The following is a 16,398-nucleotide window of genomic DNA, read 5'->3' on the forward strand; positions in this document are numbered from 1 at the left end:
CAAAATAGATTATAAAAATCAGGCCAGGCGCGGTGGCTCACGCCTGTAATCTCAGCACTTTGGGAAGCCAAGACGGCTGGATCACGAAGTCAGGAGATAGAGACCATCCTGGCTAACATGGTGAAACGCTGTCTCTACTAAAAATACCAAAAAAAAATTAGCCGGGCATGGTGGCGGGCGCCTGTAGTCCCAGCTACTTGGGAGGCTGAGGCAGGCGAACGGTGTGAACCCGGGAGGCGGAGCTTGCAATGAGCCGAGATCGTGCCACTGCCCTCCAGCCTGGGGGACGGAGCGAGACTCCACCTCAAAAAAAAAAAAAAATCAGTTCTAACTCTTTCCTTTATTTTCCTCAGTGTGGCTTCTAGAATATTCTCCAGCACACAACCAGCTAGGCTGCATTTATGTTGCACAACTGCAGTCAAAAGCAGGAGCCGGCAGACAGAGAGTATTTTCAGCTTTGCCAGCTCTGGCATCTGTCACAAGTAACCCATTGCCACACACCAACCCCATCCACACTGCACCGCCCACCTGACGTGGCTCACACGCTGTCCCCACCAACAAATGCCTGGTTCAAGGCCCCTCTCGAGGCACCCAGCAGCCTACGCAGCCCAATGTGGCATTGGGGATGTGATATCACAGACAGGGATATGCTGAGGACGTGTCAGGCAGGCCCTGGAGCAGCTCACCTGTGGCCCCTGCGAAGACGTCGCCCTGGGCCGGACTCTCTGATATGACAGCAGTGGCCTCTACCGTGGACGCTCGGTCAAAGGTCAGTGCCCCCGAGGTCGTGATCTGTCCCGAGGGGGTCACGGTGACTGGAAAGGCAGAAGCACATTTCACGCGGCCAGGCAGTGGCGCCCACGGCACACAGGTCCCGTGCCACCCGCGGGCGCCAATCCTTGTGGGGGCCTGGGCTGAAGGGCGGGCAGTGGTAACTGTACCCTCCCATGTGAAGGACACGGGGGAAATCCCAGACCTTGGAGAAGACCTCACAGGAGAAAACCAGGATGGCAACTTGCCACCACCAATTGTTCACTGTTTAAACTGTGAACCGTGGAAATGTGCTGCCCAGCCAGAAAACAAACATAAAATAGAACTTTCAGTGATTTTTAAGTACTTTGTGGTTCGAATTAAGAAAAAATCTTTAATCCAAGCTGAAGGTAAAAAGCAGCCGTGTCTCACAGCAAGGCTGCCCCGTGTCCCACAGCAAGGCTGCCTCTCCAGCTCAAAAAAAAAAACCCTGGTGACAGATCTTGAGACTCTGCTGCTGTGGGACTCTTCCCGCACCCACCACCCAGGGCCTCAGGAAGGAGCTGACAGGGTGTTTTAGAAAGACCTTGCTCTATAAATGCAAAAACCCAGACTTATATTAGTTAACAAAAGCCTATTACAAAGACATTTTCTCCTATTGCTACCTCTCCCCATTTAAATCCTGTCTGTACAAAAAAAATAAAAACCTTAGCTGGGCATGGTGGCACGTGCCTGTGGTCCCAGCTACTTGGGAGGCTGAGGTGGGAGGAGTGCCTGAGCCTGGGAGGCCGAGGCTGCAGCGAGCCGGGATCCTGACGCTGCCCTCCAGCCCGGCCACAGAGAAAGACCCACAGAGCTCTCCGCAGCCCTCGTCCAGCGCACTGAGAATCCCTCACCAAGGATGCCCTTGTCAGGAAACGTCCCCTGAGCGTGTGCTGGGCACTCAGCCATGCTCACTCACACTGGGAAACAGCCCAGGACAAGGCCAACAGTGTCCAGGTCCCAGGGAAGCAAGACCGAGCTGGGCACTGGGACACCCCTTCCCACCCGGGGGACGCACTGCAAAGGAGCGTGACGGCGTTGGAATCCCTCCGGCCACGCAATGTGCTTTAGAAATGAGAATCCCGCAGTGGCCATGGGAGTGGTGACGAGAGAAGGCAATGCACTCAGGTCCCCTCAGTAAACTAGAGCTGTGTTTTCTCAAACTCACAGGTGGTAGCCGCGGTGGCTGGAAGCAATGTGATGTTCTTGGGGGAGTCCTTCTTCACGGGAGTTGTGGGCAGTTCATTCTCCTTCTTGCGCCTTTTGTAAGGCACAAAAAGCCTGACTGGGCCACTCTGGGGGAGAAAGGAGAGAGGCCACCACCTTCATGTGTGCAAAAGCTATGCTGCGCTTGCAACTCCTCCTTAAGTGGGGGCACCGCGGGGTGTGTGAGTCACGTGGTGAGACATTAAGATGGTAAGCGCCCCTAAAGATCCCACCTCTTTTTCTTTTTTTGAGACGGAGTTTCACTCTAGCTGCCCACGCTGGAGTACAGTGGCGCCATCTTGGCTTACTGCAACCTCCGCCTCCCAGGTTCAAGTGATTCTCCTGCCTTAGCCTCCTGAGTAGCTGGGATTACAGGCATGTGTCACCACACCCGGCTAATTTTCTTTCTTTCTTTTTTTTTTTTTTTTTTTTTTTTGAGACAGAGTCTCGCTCTGTTGCCCAGGCTGGAGTGCAGTGGCACAATCTGGGCTCACTGCAAGCTCTGCCTCCCGGGTTCATGCCATTCTCCTGCCTCAACCTCCCGAGTAGCTGGGACTACAGGCGCCCGCCACCAAGCCTGGCTAGTTTTTTTGTATTTTTAGTAGAGACGGGGTTTCACCATGGTAGCCAGGATGGTCTCGTTCTCCTGACCGCGTGATCTGCCCGCCTCGGCCTCCCAAAGTGCTAGGATTACAGGCGTGAGCCACCACGCCCGGCCGACTTTTTTTTTTTTTTTTAATAATTTATATCTCTTCATTGACATTCTCCAGTGAGGAGACAGTGTCTTCAGACCTTCCATGCAATCTCTAGCTGTGGTTTCCTTCAGTCCTCTGAACATACTGAGGATGGCCATTTTAAAGCTTTTTCCTGTTAACCCCAACATCTGGACCTCTCCAGACAATTTCTGTTGCCTGCTTTCTTCCTGTGTATGGTCCAAGGCTCTTTGCATGTCTTGTCATCTTTTGTTAAGAATCAGACACCGCAGGTGATACATTGTAGCAACAGTGGAAAGCAGTTCTCCTTTCTCCACGATCCTTGCTGCTGTCAGCTTGTTTATTATTCAGGGACAGGGCTGGACTGTCTGAGCCTGTTCTCCTGGGGCGGCCTCAGCTGCTGCTCCTCTGAGGGCTCGGCCCTGGGTGGGGTGCAGTCACCTTTGGTGGTGGGGGTTTTGGCTGTTGCTCTCCCTGATCTCTGTTAAGCTGTTGGTTTAGTCAAGTGTCAGAATCAACTAACTGCCAGCTGCCTGCTCCATTACTTTCAACAATGCCCTGGGGCACACACTGCTCCACTATCCGAGCCAATTAAATTAGGGCTTCTTTACTGAGAGGTTCGATCTTGAAGGTCGGTTTCCCAGATGGGTTCTTAGCTGTGGCTTTCCTCGCCTCTCTGGTAAACCTGCTGACCTACAGTTTAGTTTCTTGCTCTAATGGAACTGCCGGCCTCCTCTTAACTGCTTACCATCAAAATGTCCATTGTTTTCCAGGGCACTTTTAGGCTTGAACATCCCCATACTGTTTCAAATCAAGTCAGTTCCTTTGGGAGGGGCTTTGGAGCTCTCTGTTCTTACGGCCTCTCTCTTTTGGGCTGAATGTCTGAGCCCCTACTATAGACCTAGAGGCGGGAACAGTGCCTGAGTCTATCAGGGAATTCTGTTGCATCAGCCGGGCTCTGTGTGGGGGGCAGTAGCCTCTCACCGTGTGGACACCCCACCCTATAGGCAATGTGGGTTGATGGAAATTGGGGCTCCCTATGCTTGGCCTCCCATGCCTGGGTAAAGCCTCTGCCCTGAGTGGGGCTGACTGAAGAGATTTTCAGTCACACTTCCCAGGAATTTACTGCAACTTAGAGCTGAAGGGGTTGAGAAATGCTGGTGGCCTGCCCCTCCCAGTGAGATACCATATCCCTTGACCGGGAACTGCAAGGAGTGGGAACCGTTTTCTTGGTCACAACCACCCAGAATGGAGCCTCCACCATAGGGAGCTGGGGGCAGAAAGGGAGGGAAGGAGCTGGTCGTAGCTCAAATGTCACAATCCTCACTGCTCTTTCCAAGACTTACTACATTTTCTTGGATGTTTATTTGCTGTACGCCCCTAGGACAATTTCTGGAGACCTTAAGGAGTTATTTTTTCACAATTTTCACTAGTTATTTCTCTGGAGAGTTGGTACACTGAGCTCATCACACCACCATTCCCCAAGTGGAAGCCAAAAGTTTTAAAATTTGATAAAGTCCAATCCAAGAAATCCTAGTTCTAACTCCAGGTCAGGAAGATTTTCCAATGTGTTTTCTCCTAAAAATGTTATAGTTTCACCTTTCACTTTAGATCGATGACCCATTTTGAATTCATTTTTGTACCAAGTGTGAAGTTTAGGTCATCCTTTGTCTCTGCTGATGAAGGTCCAGTCGCTCCAAGGCCATTTGCTGGAGTCTACTATGACACTCTAGTCTGACCCAGATCGTGGGGTCTCTCCCTCTGCCAGTGCCACACTATCTTGATTACTGTCACGAGCCAGTAAGTCTTAAGACCCCGCAATGTGATTCCACCCATTTTAAACTTTTATTTCAAAACTGTTTTGGCTTTTTCATTTCCTTTACCTTTCTATGCAAATTTTAGAATCAGCTTGTCTGCATCTAAAAAGAATCCTGCTGGGATTTTGATAGTAATTGCGTTAAACCTATGAATCAACTTGGGAAAAAGTCACATCTTTACTATACTGAGTCTTCTAATCCACGGGCGCAGGATGTCTTTTGACGTATTTCAATCTTCCCTGGTCTCTCTCTTCAGCATTTTCTTCAGTATCTTCCACGTACAAACCCTGTACATGATTTCCTAGACTGACATCTAAGTACTTCAGTGTTGGAGCCCCTGCAAATGATCTACCTGCAGGCTCAACTGCCAACGGGACCGACGCCTCCTCACAGCCCAAAGGGGACCGATGCCTCCTCCCGGCTCCTTTACTCCTGCAGCGTCTCTAAGAGTCTCACCTACTGGCTTTTCCCAATCAACTTCAAAATTATTTTACGTTCACAAAATTGTTTTTTCCACTAGAATCACACGAAATCTATATATCAACTACACAATTCTAGGATGTTTAGTGTTTCACCCCAAGAACGTGGTAGGTCTCTCCATGCTCTTTTTTTTTTTTTTTTTTTTTGAGGTGCAGTGGCTCACGCCTGTAATCTCAACACTTTGGGAGGCTGAGGCGGGCGGATCACATGTGGTCAGGAGTTTGAGACCAGCCTGACCAACATGGCAAAACCCCATCTCTACTAAAAATACAAAAATTAGCCGGGCATTGTGGCGCATGCCTGTAATCCCAGCTACGCGGGAGGCTGAGGCAGGAGAAGTGCTTGAATCCGGGAGGCGGAGGTTGCAGTGAGCCGAGACCGCGCCACTGCACCCCAGTGTGGGCGACAGAATGAGACTTTGTCTCAAAAAAAAAAAAAAAAAAAAAGAAAGAAAAAGAAAATTATTTTGGGTCTTTGTGAAGCAGTTAAGAATTTAGAATAAGGAAATACATCAAAAAGGCGTTAAAAGCTCTACACGTGAATAAGTTTACAGTAGCATTTTTCTGACATGTTACAAAATGAGGAATATAAAATGGCATGCATAGAAGGAAAAGCGTGTATGTTTAGTTTTAGAGTTAAGGCGGTGACACTATAACCGCTTTTCATTATTTAAGGTTTCCACAAATGTTCTTTGAGCAACATCTTGCGGGCCAACCACGTGTTCCCCATCGAGACATCAGGATTCACTGTGACGTATCAGGGAGGAGGGGACAGAGCAACCCAGGAGAAGTGAGGACAGTGTCTCTGTCCAAGGCAGAGGGCAGGAGGGAAACAGCCCAGAGGCCAAGGGCTGTGGGACCCACTCAGCCGCCCCCAGCCCCACCAAGTGCTCCTGTTCCAGACGCGCTGGCCACTTACTAAGGTCATGTCGTCGCAGCAGGCAGCACAGGTGCAAGACGCGGCGTGAGGGTTTAAGATCCCATCCTGAGATGTGAAAAGAACCACCACGCATTAGCAAGTCAGCCCCTAAATGTGAATCATTCAACAATAGAAGATTTCAACCACTTTTACCACTTACCTACCATTCATAAATATAAAAATTCTTCTTTTTTTTTTTTTTTTTGAGACAGAGTCTTGTTGGGTTGCCCAGGCTGGAGTGCAGTGGCACGTTCTCGGCTCAGTGCAACCTCTGCCTCCCTGGCGCAAGCAATTCTCATGCCTCGGCCTCCCAAGAAGCTGGGATTATAGGTTTGCACCACCACACCCAGCTAATTTTTGTATTTTTAGTAGAGACAGGTTTTGCCATCTTGACCAGGCTGGTCTCAAACTCCTGGCCTCAAGCAATCTGCCCGCCTCAGCCTCCCGAAGTGCTGGGATTACAAGCGTAAGCCACCGTGCCCAACCTCATAAGATAAAAATTCTGCAAAATCAGGGCGGGGCATGGTGGCTCCTGCCTATAATCCCAGGACTTTGAGAGGCCGACGCAGGCAGACCACCTGAGCTCAGGAGCTGGAGACCAGCCTGGCCAACATGGTGAAACCTCGTGTCTGCTAAAAATACAAAAATTAGCTGGGCATGGTGGCGCATGCCCATAGTCCCAGCTACCTGGGAGGCTCAGGCAGGAGGATCGCTTGAACCCGGGAGGCAGAGGTTACAGTGAGCTGAGATCGCACCACTGCACTCCAGCCTAGGCAACAGAGGGAGGCCTTTGCCTCAAAAAAAAAAAAAAAAAAAAATTGTGAGAAATCAGGTAATGCCCAGGCCAGGTGTGGTGGCTCACACATGTAATCCCAGCACTTTGGGAGGCCAAGGCGGGTGGCTCACTTAAGGTCAGGAGTTCAAGACCAACCTGACCAACATGGTTGGTCTCCATTAAAATACAAAAATTAGGCCGGGTATTGTGGCTCACGCCTGTAATCCCAGCACTTTGAGAGGCGAGGCAGGTGGCTCGCTTGAGGTCGGGAGTTCGAGACTAGCCTGGCCAGCGTGGTGAAATCCCGTCCCTATTAAAAAATACAAAAAAAATAGGCCGGGTACTGTGGCTCACACCTGTAATCCCAGCACTTTGGGAGGCCGAGGCAGACAGATCACCTGAGGTCAGGACTTCAAGACCAGCCTGGCCAACATGGTGAAACCCCATCTCTACTGAAAATTAAAAAACAAAAAAAAAAAAGCCAGGTATGGTGGCGGGCACCTGTAATCCCAGCTACTCAGGAGGCTGAGGTGGGACAATCCTCTGAGCCTGGGAGGCGGAGGTTGCTGTGAGCCAAGATCAAGCCACTGCACTCCAGCTTGGGCAACAGGGTGAGACTCTGTCTCAAAAAAAAAAAAAAAAAAAAAACCACAAAAATAGTAATTTCCAGAGCCTTCTCCTTTTCACAATGCCATTATTGGTGGCAGGACCTACCTCTTTCCTTTCAAGATTTGCAAAAGTCTCTACAGGAATTGCTTCCTTAACAACACCCAAGGAGCTAAACTGGAAGAGGAATTAGAAGTCCTCTTTTCTTAGTAGACTGACGGAAGTTAGGTGACTTTGAAAGGGTCACACGCATTCAAACAGAAGCGATTATCTTAACTTCTACTGTTTTCATTTTTTGTGTATTTGACATGCCCCCTTTCTGCAGCTATTCTGTGCCAGGCACTGTGACCTCATGCACTTCTCCCAACAATCCTCACAGGGTCACGATCATCGCCATCCCCACGTGAAAGACCCGGAAACTGAAACATGAGAGGGTAAATCACTCGCCCAAGGCCACACAGACAGCAGGTGGAGGCTGCAAACCCCATTTGTCTGACCCCGTGGTCTGTGCCCTCCCTCTGGCTGGGCCGCCTCAGAGGGCCCCACGTCTGAACTGTGTGCTGAGCACAGGTGAGGTCGCGGACGATACCTGGATGAGGCACTGCAAGGGTCGGCCCGCGTAGCGAATGCTTCTTTTCCAGTCCTTACTGCTGGCTCTTCCTGCCATGGCCTCAAACTCAGTGGGACTATACCAGTTCTCCCCCTGCTTGATGCACCGTCCCCGGCCGCCTGCAAGGAAGGACAGCAGTCACGATGATGGCAGGTGGGAACGTCACCTCTGCCATTGCCTACCTCCTGGCGCCTCCTCAACCCCTCCACCAGCACCAGCGCCCCAGCGGCTCATGTGATCTCACCCACCCACATACTTGGCCCTGACAGGGCCACCACGGGTCTGCCTTTGCAGCCTGTGCCTCTGACCCCCTACGTGATCTCTCCACCCACTGTCCACAGGCACTGCAAGCTCAACCAGGTCCCACACTGAGCACCTCTGGTACCCACTTCCAGAGCCTTCATCTACAAGTCCCAAGCTAACCTGGCAACTTGAGGAACACATCCCAGCCCTGCCTCCCTCCTGCTTCTTCTCGCTTGTCTCCTGTCCCGTGGGTCACGATGGCTTTTCACCCCCAGATGGTTCCTGGGCGCAGCCCTGTCCCGTGCCTCTCCCAGGCCTCAGCTCAGTTCACAGGAACTGGGCGTCACCTGCACCTTTTGTCTTGTTTTTTTTTTGTTGTTGTTGTTGAGACGGAGTCTCGCTCTGTCGCCCAGGATGGAGTGCAGTGGCGTGATCTCAGCTCACTGCAAGCTCTGCCTCCTGGGTTCACGCCATTCTCCTGCCTCAGCCTCCCAAGTAGCTGGGACTATGGGACTACAGCCGCCTGCCACCACGCTCCACTAATTTTTTGTATTTTTAGTAGAGACGGGTTTTCATCGTGTTAGCCAGGATGGTCTCAATCTCCTGACCTCGTGATCCACCCACCTCGGCTTCCCAAAGTGCTGGTATTACAGGCATCAGCCACCGCGCCCAGCCCTGTCTTCTTAACTAGTTCTAGGTGCCATGATTTTCATCTTTCTCAGCCCCCAATTTATGCTGGGGGGTTACAAAGGGGAATACAACTTTGGAGTCTGAAGTGGCAGTCCTCACCTGAGCCGAGCCTGTTCTTGTACAGAGTGCCGCTGATGTTCCGGCACCGTACGGGCAGCTCACTGTCATACACAGAAGGGTCCCAGTTGTATTTAGTTCCACCTTTTTCTTGGCCGGGAGCCAGAGGGGTTGGAGGAGACTGAGGACCTTGGGCAGAGAAAGTGTTTGAAAGTGAAAGGCCGGACACCGGGAAGCATAGTACACTCTCATCTCAGACACCACCTCCCCAGCAGTGCCACCTCCTTCAACGACGGAAAAACTTCTTGGCCAGGAAAATTCCAATGCTTTTACTTAAAATCTATTAATAGTTGATATTCCAAATTTACCACAAAAAGAAACAAGTAAATAAATCCCTGAAATAAATTCTAGCTATTCTGAAACGTGTTTTGCCCGAGGCCTGGGGTGCAGGCACCGCTGTACCTGGGGTGAGGGGAGCTGCCGGGCCTTTCAGCCCGGTGGTCTCCACGATGCTCCCATCCGTGTGGACGACAATCAGTGTCGCTTTTTCGGTGTTCAGGCTGTCCCCGATCTGAAGGGCCGTCCTACCAGACTAGAAGGAAAAACCACTCCGTCAGGTCACGTCCGAGCGTGACACCAGGCGTGTCACTGAGCCCAGCTGGGCCGTCCTCCAGCAGGGCTCTCTGGCTGTTCTCACCAAGAAGGGATGCTCACCTAGGCACCCCATATATTTTCCAAAGATACCTCTCAAAGACTTGAAAACAGAGCCAAGAACAAGAACAGACAATGCCGAAGTCTGTGTGGTGCTGAGGAAAATGCTTGCCATCATTTGTCAAAGGGAAGGAAGAAAGGTGCTCCACAAACAAGACACACCCTCCCTTCCACCTGAGCAGCTCCCACAAGGTCACCGTCTTCATGCAGAGTTTCCAACAGACCGAGTTGGCGGCCACAGACAAGGCCTTGTGCAGGACCGCCCTCCAGACCCCCTTACAGATGGCGACTGGAGACCAGGGCCTCAAAACCACATTTCCACACTGGCTGAAGCTGCTGCAACTGCTGCCTGCTTCCAAAATCAGCCTTCAGGCGGCACAGACCCCGCCACAGGAAGCCAGAGTCCCCATGCCCACACACCACTGCTGGAACTTGAACCCTACCTTGGCCAAGTCATCTGGCAAACTCTGGCCTGCAGGCTCTGTTCACCCCGCGGTGGGGCAGACCAGAGACTTCCAGGGGCCTCTCTGAACCCAGTGTTCTGGGTGCCCCAAGGTTTTCATTCTGAATACAAAACCAACCGAGGCAAAGTGAGAAGACAACTGTTTCTTTTTTTCTTTTTCTTTTTTTTTTTTTTTTTGAGACGGAGACTCGTTCTGTCACCCAGGCTGGAGAGCAGTGGTGCCATCTCGGCTCACTGCAAGCTCCGCCTCCCGGGTTCATGCCATTCTCCTGCCTCAGCCTCCTAAGTAGCTGGGACTACACACGCCCACCACCACACCAGGCTAATTTTTTGCATTTTTTTTTTTTCAGTAGAGATGGGGTTTCACCGTGTTAGCCAGGATGGTCTCGATCTTCTGACCTCATGATCTGCCCATCTCGGCCTCCCAGAGTGCTGGGATTACAGGCAGGAGCCACCGCGCCCAGCCGACAACTGTTTCCTACATCTGAAAATGTCACTGTCAAATCAGAGCACTTGAGTAGAAGTTTATCATGGAGTGGAGGGACCCCCAACACACATGCCTGGCGCCTGGGCTCACACAGGGGGTCCTACCGCTGTGCCTGAGTCACCAAAGACCTGCAGCTCTTCGCTGGAGAAAAGGAATGTCTTGTGTTTGTTTAAGAGTCACAGAGTATTTTTCTTAGGAAGGGAACACACAGTTATTTCAGACCGTGCCCGGCTTTGTTGTCAGTTTCCAAACAGGAACGCACCAGTCTCTGGTCTTCCTGGCCTGGAGGGGAGAAGACCAGCCTCAGGCACTTGCAGGACACCCCCGCTCCATGACGTCAGCACGTTCCAGGCACCCACAGGTGCCTTGGGCTTCAGCCCCTCCTGGGAAATGAGGAGGGGCCCAGACCCCGCTGCCAGGAAGGAGCAGCCTGACTGAAAACACAGATCGCCACGTGGCCATGGGTCAGCTTGTGTGTGTTCTCACACCCACCAGAAATAAACCAAGTTTCTGGGCTGGGTGCGGTGGCTCATGCCTGTAATCCCAGCACATTGGGAGGCCGAGATGGTAGCTACCTGAGGTCAGGAGTTTGAGACCACCTGGACAACATGGCGAACCCAGGAGGTGGAGGTTGCAGTGAGTTGAGATCACTCCACTGCACTCCAGTTTGGGCAACAGAGAAAGACTCTGTCAAAAAGGGAGGGGAGGGGAGAGGAGGGGAGAGGAGGGGAGGGGAGGGGAGGGGAGGAGAGGGCAGGGCAGGGGAGGGCAGGGGAGGGCAGGGGAGGGCAGGGGAGGGCAGGGGAGGGCAGGGGAGGGCAGGGGAGGGGGTTTCAAAGTTTCTTATGTTTTTACTGAAGTCCTTCACAAGTTTTCTGTTTGCTGCCATTCTAACAATAACTGTGCTTTCCGGCCAGGTGCGGTGGCTCACACCTATAATCCTTATAATCCCAGCACTTTGGGAGGTCAAGGCGGGCACCTGAGGTCAGGAGTTTGAGGCCAGCCTGGACAACATGGTGACCCGTCTCTACTAAAAATACAAAAATTAGCTTGGCATGGTGGCACACGCCTGTAATCCCAGCTACTCAGGAGGCTGAGGCACAAGAATGGCTTCAACCCAGGAGGCGGAGGTTGCAATGAGCCGATATCGCACCACTGCACTCCAGTCTAGGTGACAGAGCAAGACTCCGTCTCAAAAACAAAACAAACAAATAACCACTCTGCTTTCAGGTATATGGAGATGATGTCCCAGGTATGTGACCAAGGCTGAAAAGACTACAAGTAACAGGTGCCAATGGTCCCAGGGAAAATCCCTTTCTGGAGACTGGACCCACCCTGGCATCTGCCACTTGGAAACAAGGTTGCCTGCCCTGGTTGACCAGATGTCCCCAGATCGCTGAAGGCCCCACACATAAAACATAAAACAAGCTGATAAAACATGATCACAAAAGGGCTCTGAAGGTGGCACAGACACTATTTGAAATACAACTGGCTTTCAGCAGTTTTCTAAGTAGACAGCAGTCAGGCGTGGGAGACTGCACCATAAATGCTACGAGAACAGGATATGGGGGAGGGAAACGCCTTGCTTCTTTCAGCTGGCCCTGCAGCTATAGGATAAGGAGCACAGGCAGGGCCGGGCCTCGGGCAGAGGCTGAACTGTGGCCGGACAGCAGCCTGGGCTGGGTCGGGAGCTGGGAGTCCCCGCCCGACGCAGGCCACAAGCCCATCTGACGAGGTATGACTCTTCACCTGGCCTTCCGAGGCAGCTTCTACCTCAGCTGTAATTTCTCCTTCCCCCAGCACAGCCCGAAGGCTTCTGAGAGCAGAGCGAGCCAGTGCGTCCCTCCCCAGCTCACAGAGCAGACGTTCACACAGCAGGCTGAACCCCGGGAGAGCCTCGGGGAAGCCCGAGGTCCCCAGCGTGGCACCACCCGCGCTGGGCTGTGCCCCTCAGAGCAGCTTACCAGAACATGTCCTGAGATGGATGCTGCGTTCGCCACAGACGTGGTGAAGACATTGTCTGCAGCAGCCCCCACGTTGGCCACTGTCACTGTGGTCACCTCTGCAACAGAAGGAGCCTCATTTAACAAGCAACGAAAGCCAGAACGGACAAAGCGAACAGCCTCACTCAGGTGCTTCAAACAAAGTGACTCCCCCTCAGGTGTGTGCCCTTGTAACCAGGAATATCTTAACACTTCCATGAACACGCTCGACCTACGTTTCTAATCCATTGTCTAAGTCATTCGGCTCTTCCAGGAAAAAGAGAGGAAATCTATTCTTCCCCAGTAAAGCCTTTTATGTGCAGTAAAAAATGCATACAACAAACCCGCCACCCCAGCCAGCCCCAGCTCTACCAAACCACCACGGGGCTTCTATCTCCTTCTGCGGCGCAGCTGTGTGTTCTGCTGGTCAGGTGTGCCCTACGCCTACGAGGAGCTCTCGGCCTCCCCGCAGGTGAGGACACCTCCTGGACCCACTCTTGTAGCTCCATTCCTGCCTCTCCTCCACCGCAGGGGTCAGGCCACCATTGTCAGGTGACCTCGGCCCCATGCTCACGGCCACTGCCCTTGGTCTCTGACCCCTTCCTCCTAAAAAGTACATCTAACCTGCCTATGTCCCTTGGTGCCACCCCACTGCACCCCCTACAACATGGAACTCAGCCCCCTGGCATGCAGACAGGCCCTCCAGCAGCATCTGCACACAGGGCAGTTACCACAGAGGTCAGCTGCACCCCACCTCCTGCCCCTGTCATCCCAGATAGGTTCTGCAGCTCCAGCCTCTACATGCTGGAGTGTTTCTAGAGAAACACTTTCTGCCGCCAACACCCCCACACCCTCCTCTCTGCCTCTGCAAAGTCTTCCTGTGATGCTCCTAGGCCAAGCAAGTGGCTCTTCTGTCACCCAGAGTTCTAGAATGTCTTGTGTCCAGGGCAATCTCTGGCACACAGCAGATGCTTAAAAGATACTGGTTGAATGAGTCCTGACCATACCATTAACCCAGCACTCACCAAACTGCCCTAAAAATGCCTGTTTGCAGCCGGGCGCGGTGGCTCACGCCTGTCATCCCAGCACTTTGGGATGCCGAGGCAGGAGGACCACCTGAGGTCAGGAGTTCGAGACCAGCCTGACCAACATAGAGAAACCCCATCTCTACTAAAAATACAAAATTAGCCGGGCGTGGTGGCACATGCCTGTAATCCCAGCTACTCGGGAGGCTGAGGCAGGAGAATCACTTGAACCCGGGAGGCGGGAGGTTGCGGTGAGCTGAGATCACACCATTGCACTCCAGCCTGGGCAACAAGAGCCAAACTCCGTCTCAAAAAAAAAAAAAAAAAAAAAAAAAAGGCATGTTTGCTCTCTGTCTCCACGACCAGACCACACCAGGCGCACGGTTCACTCATCCTCGCCTCTCAGCACCACAAGCCCCGGCATGCGGCGCGGGGCCACAGTGAGTGCTGAACGCCAGGCCCACGGCAGCCCTGGGAGCAGCCGCCCAAAGCCTCCTCAGGCGGCAGCGTGTCCTGCTGAGTTACTTAAACCTGGAAACCACTTGACTTCAGCTGTTCATAATTTTTAAAAAGTATTAAAGTGCTTTTACCACATCAAAACACAACTACCATATTTTTCAGAAAAAAACACACGTCAACACATTTCTCTGACATCATGATGAACAGCATCATTTTTCTTTTATGCATTCAGAAAAATACGTGCAAAAATGACAAAAACCTGAAATCAACCTCATGGCTCCAAATCCCAATGTCAAACCAGAGTTTAGCGATGAACACCAACCCCTGAGAGTCACAAAGCCTTCCCTCACTTTTTTTTCTTAACCAACCAAACAAGCAGCAGTGACCCCCTTGCCTTCTAGGGCCACTCAGCTGACCAAGGGCAGCCCAGACGCTGCTGCTGGCCCCCACCCAGCCCCCAGGCCGAACAAGCACCCAGAGCACACGCAATGCCCTGACATACCCAGCACACCAGGACTGGGATCCAGTTCCTCAACCCGCAAAGCTCCGTAGGGGAAAAGTGCCTCACAACGCAACAAGAAGCTCCTCCCAAGGGTCTCAACACTGAGCTGTGAGTCCCTGGGGGACACTCGGGAGCTCCAATGGGGAAGAATACAGTGCGTTAGGAAGCCAGTGGGTGGGGAAGTCTATGCCCCACTGACACAAGGGCGGGACACAGGAGGTGGCTGGACGGCACCAGCCCCGTAGGGCATCTGTGAGCTCTGCCCCGGGCTCCCAGTGTTTTGGAGCCTGAGAAGACTGACCTGTGTGGCAAGAAACTATAAGCAGCTTATATAAAAATATGGGCTGGAAAGCCACAGCAGCCTCCCCAAAGAGAGCCCGACAGGAAGCGGGGCAGGAGGAGCAGGTCCTTAGGGAAAAAGGCAAGAGGAAGAGGGAGGACTGGGAGGGGAGACTGCACAGGTGGCTCCGCAGCCCCCCTGGGCCACCACACAGCCACGCTGACCTCTGGCATCAAGGCCTCCAGCAGGCTGCCCACCCCTGGCTCCCCAGCGCTCAGGTCATGCCTGAACTGGCCCTCAGGAAGTGGGGGGTTCCTGGTGACCACAAGTGCCCACCCACCCCAGGGCTTCTCCAGGACAGGTGGGTGGAGGGAGCCAGGATGGACGAAGGCAGGGTAGGGGCAGAGCTGCACAGGGAGGACCAGTAGGAGGCGGGGCTGCCACAAAGAAAAGGGGGGCAGGGGGCAGGTGTGTGCAGGGCAGGGCCAGGCCAGGTGAGGCTGGGCAGGTCACCAGGGGCAGGTGTGCAGGGCACGTGTTTGGGGTAGGTGGGGCAGGCTGGTCACCTGGGGCAGGTATGTGGGGCAGGTGTGCGGGGCAGGTAGAGCAGGCCGATCACGTGGGGCAGGTGGGGCAGGCTGGAAACGTCGAGCACGTGTGCGAGGCAGGTATTTGTGGCAGGTGGGGCAGGCTGGTCACCTGGAGCAGGTATGTGGGGAAAGTGTGAGGGGCGGGTGGGGCAGGTGTGAGGGGCAGGTATGAGGGGCAGGTGTGAGGAGCAGATGTGAGGGGGCGAGCTGGTCACGTGGGGCAGGTGTGCAGGGCGGGTGGGGCGGGCTGGTCACGTGGAGCAGGTGTGAGGGGCAGGTGTGCGGGGCGGGTGGAGCGGGCTGGTCACGTGGAGCAGGTGTGAGGGACAGGTGTGGCGGGCTGGTCACCTGGGACAGTTGTGCGGGGCAGGCGCGCGGGGTAGGCGCGCGTGAACCGGACGAGGCGAGAGGCCGGCGGGCGCACTTGCCTGCGAAGGCTGCGGCAGCGGCGGCCTCGTCGGGGCCGGGCAGGGCCTCGGCGCCCATGTCCATGTGCCCGGGCTCCGCCGCCATCACCGCCACTGCCGTGACCCGCGGCGTCTCCCGCTCCGCCTCCGAGTCTGCGTCCTCCTCCGAGTCCTCGTCCCTGCTCAGCACCGGCTCCTCCGCCTCGCCTCCTGCCGCGGCCGCGGCCGCCGCCGCCACAGCGGCCGCGGCCGCCACCGCCGCCGCCTCAGCCAGGCCCAGCTGCTTTGCCGCCGAGTCCGAGTCCTCCATCCGGACTCCGCCGAGCCTTCCCGAAGGCGCCGTCCGGGGCCGCCCGAAGCGCCGGTCGCGGAGCCCGAAGCGGGGCCCGAAGAGGACGCCCGAGCTGGGCCGAGGCCGCCCGAAGCCGCCGCCCGAATAGGGACCGAAAAGGCAGCCAGCCACCGAGCAGAGCCGAGCCGAGTCCGCCCGCGGAGCGGAGCCGAGGCGAACCGAGGCTGCCCGAGTAGGAGCCGAACCTGCACGAAGCCGCCGAGCCGAGACCCAGTCCTGAACCGAGGAGAGTC

The 16,398-nt window shown here is 54.0% G+C and overlaps 1 protein-coding gene across 3 annotated transcripts in view; it reads right to left on the reverse strand.

Moving 5' to 3' along the window:
* Window positions 1-16,299, reverse strand: part of DEAF1 (DEAF1 transcription factor) — a 52,733-nt gene extending 36,434 nt beyond the window's left edge. The window contains exons 1-8 of one of the 3 annotated variants that reach the window (XM_055355743.2): window positions 15,835-16,299; window positions 12,533-12,630; window positions 9,370-9,499; window positions 8,950-9,096; window positions 7,897-8,036; window positions 5,927-5,992; window positions 1,961-2,087; window positions 687-815 (exon numbers count right to left, since the gene is read on the reverse strand). In XM_055355743.2, coding sequence (XP_055211718.1) covers window positions 687-815; window positions 1,961-2,087; window positions 5,927-5,992; window positions 7,897-8,036; window positions 8,950-9,096; window positions 9,370-9,499; window positions 12,533-12,630; window positions 15,835-16,123 — 1,126 coding nt within the window. In that variant the 5' untranslated portion in view covers window positions 16,124-16,299. Of the gene's footprint in view, window positions 1-686; window positions 816-1,960; window positions 2,088-5,926; window positions 5,993-7,896; window positions 8,037-8,949; window positions 9,097-9,369; window positions 9,500-12,532; window positions 12,631-14,536; window positions 14,556-15,754 lie in introns of those variants that run through there. The other 2 variants (XM_055355744.2, XM_055355745.2) reach the window with 2 other exon arrangements.
* Window positions 16,300-16,398: the final 99 nt, after the last annotated feature.

This window comes from Gorilla gorilla, chromosome 9 (assembly GCF_029281585.2).
Source record: "Gorilla gorilla gorilla isolate KB3781 chromosome 9, NHGRI_mGorGor1-v2.1_pri, whole genome shotgun sequence".
Taxonomy (NCBI): domain Eukaryota; kingdom Metazoa; phylum Chordata; class Mammalia; order Primates; family Hominidae; genus Gorilla; species Gorilla gorilla.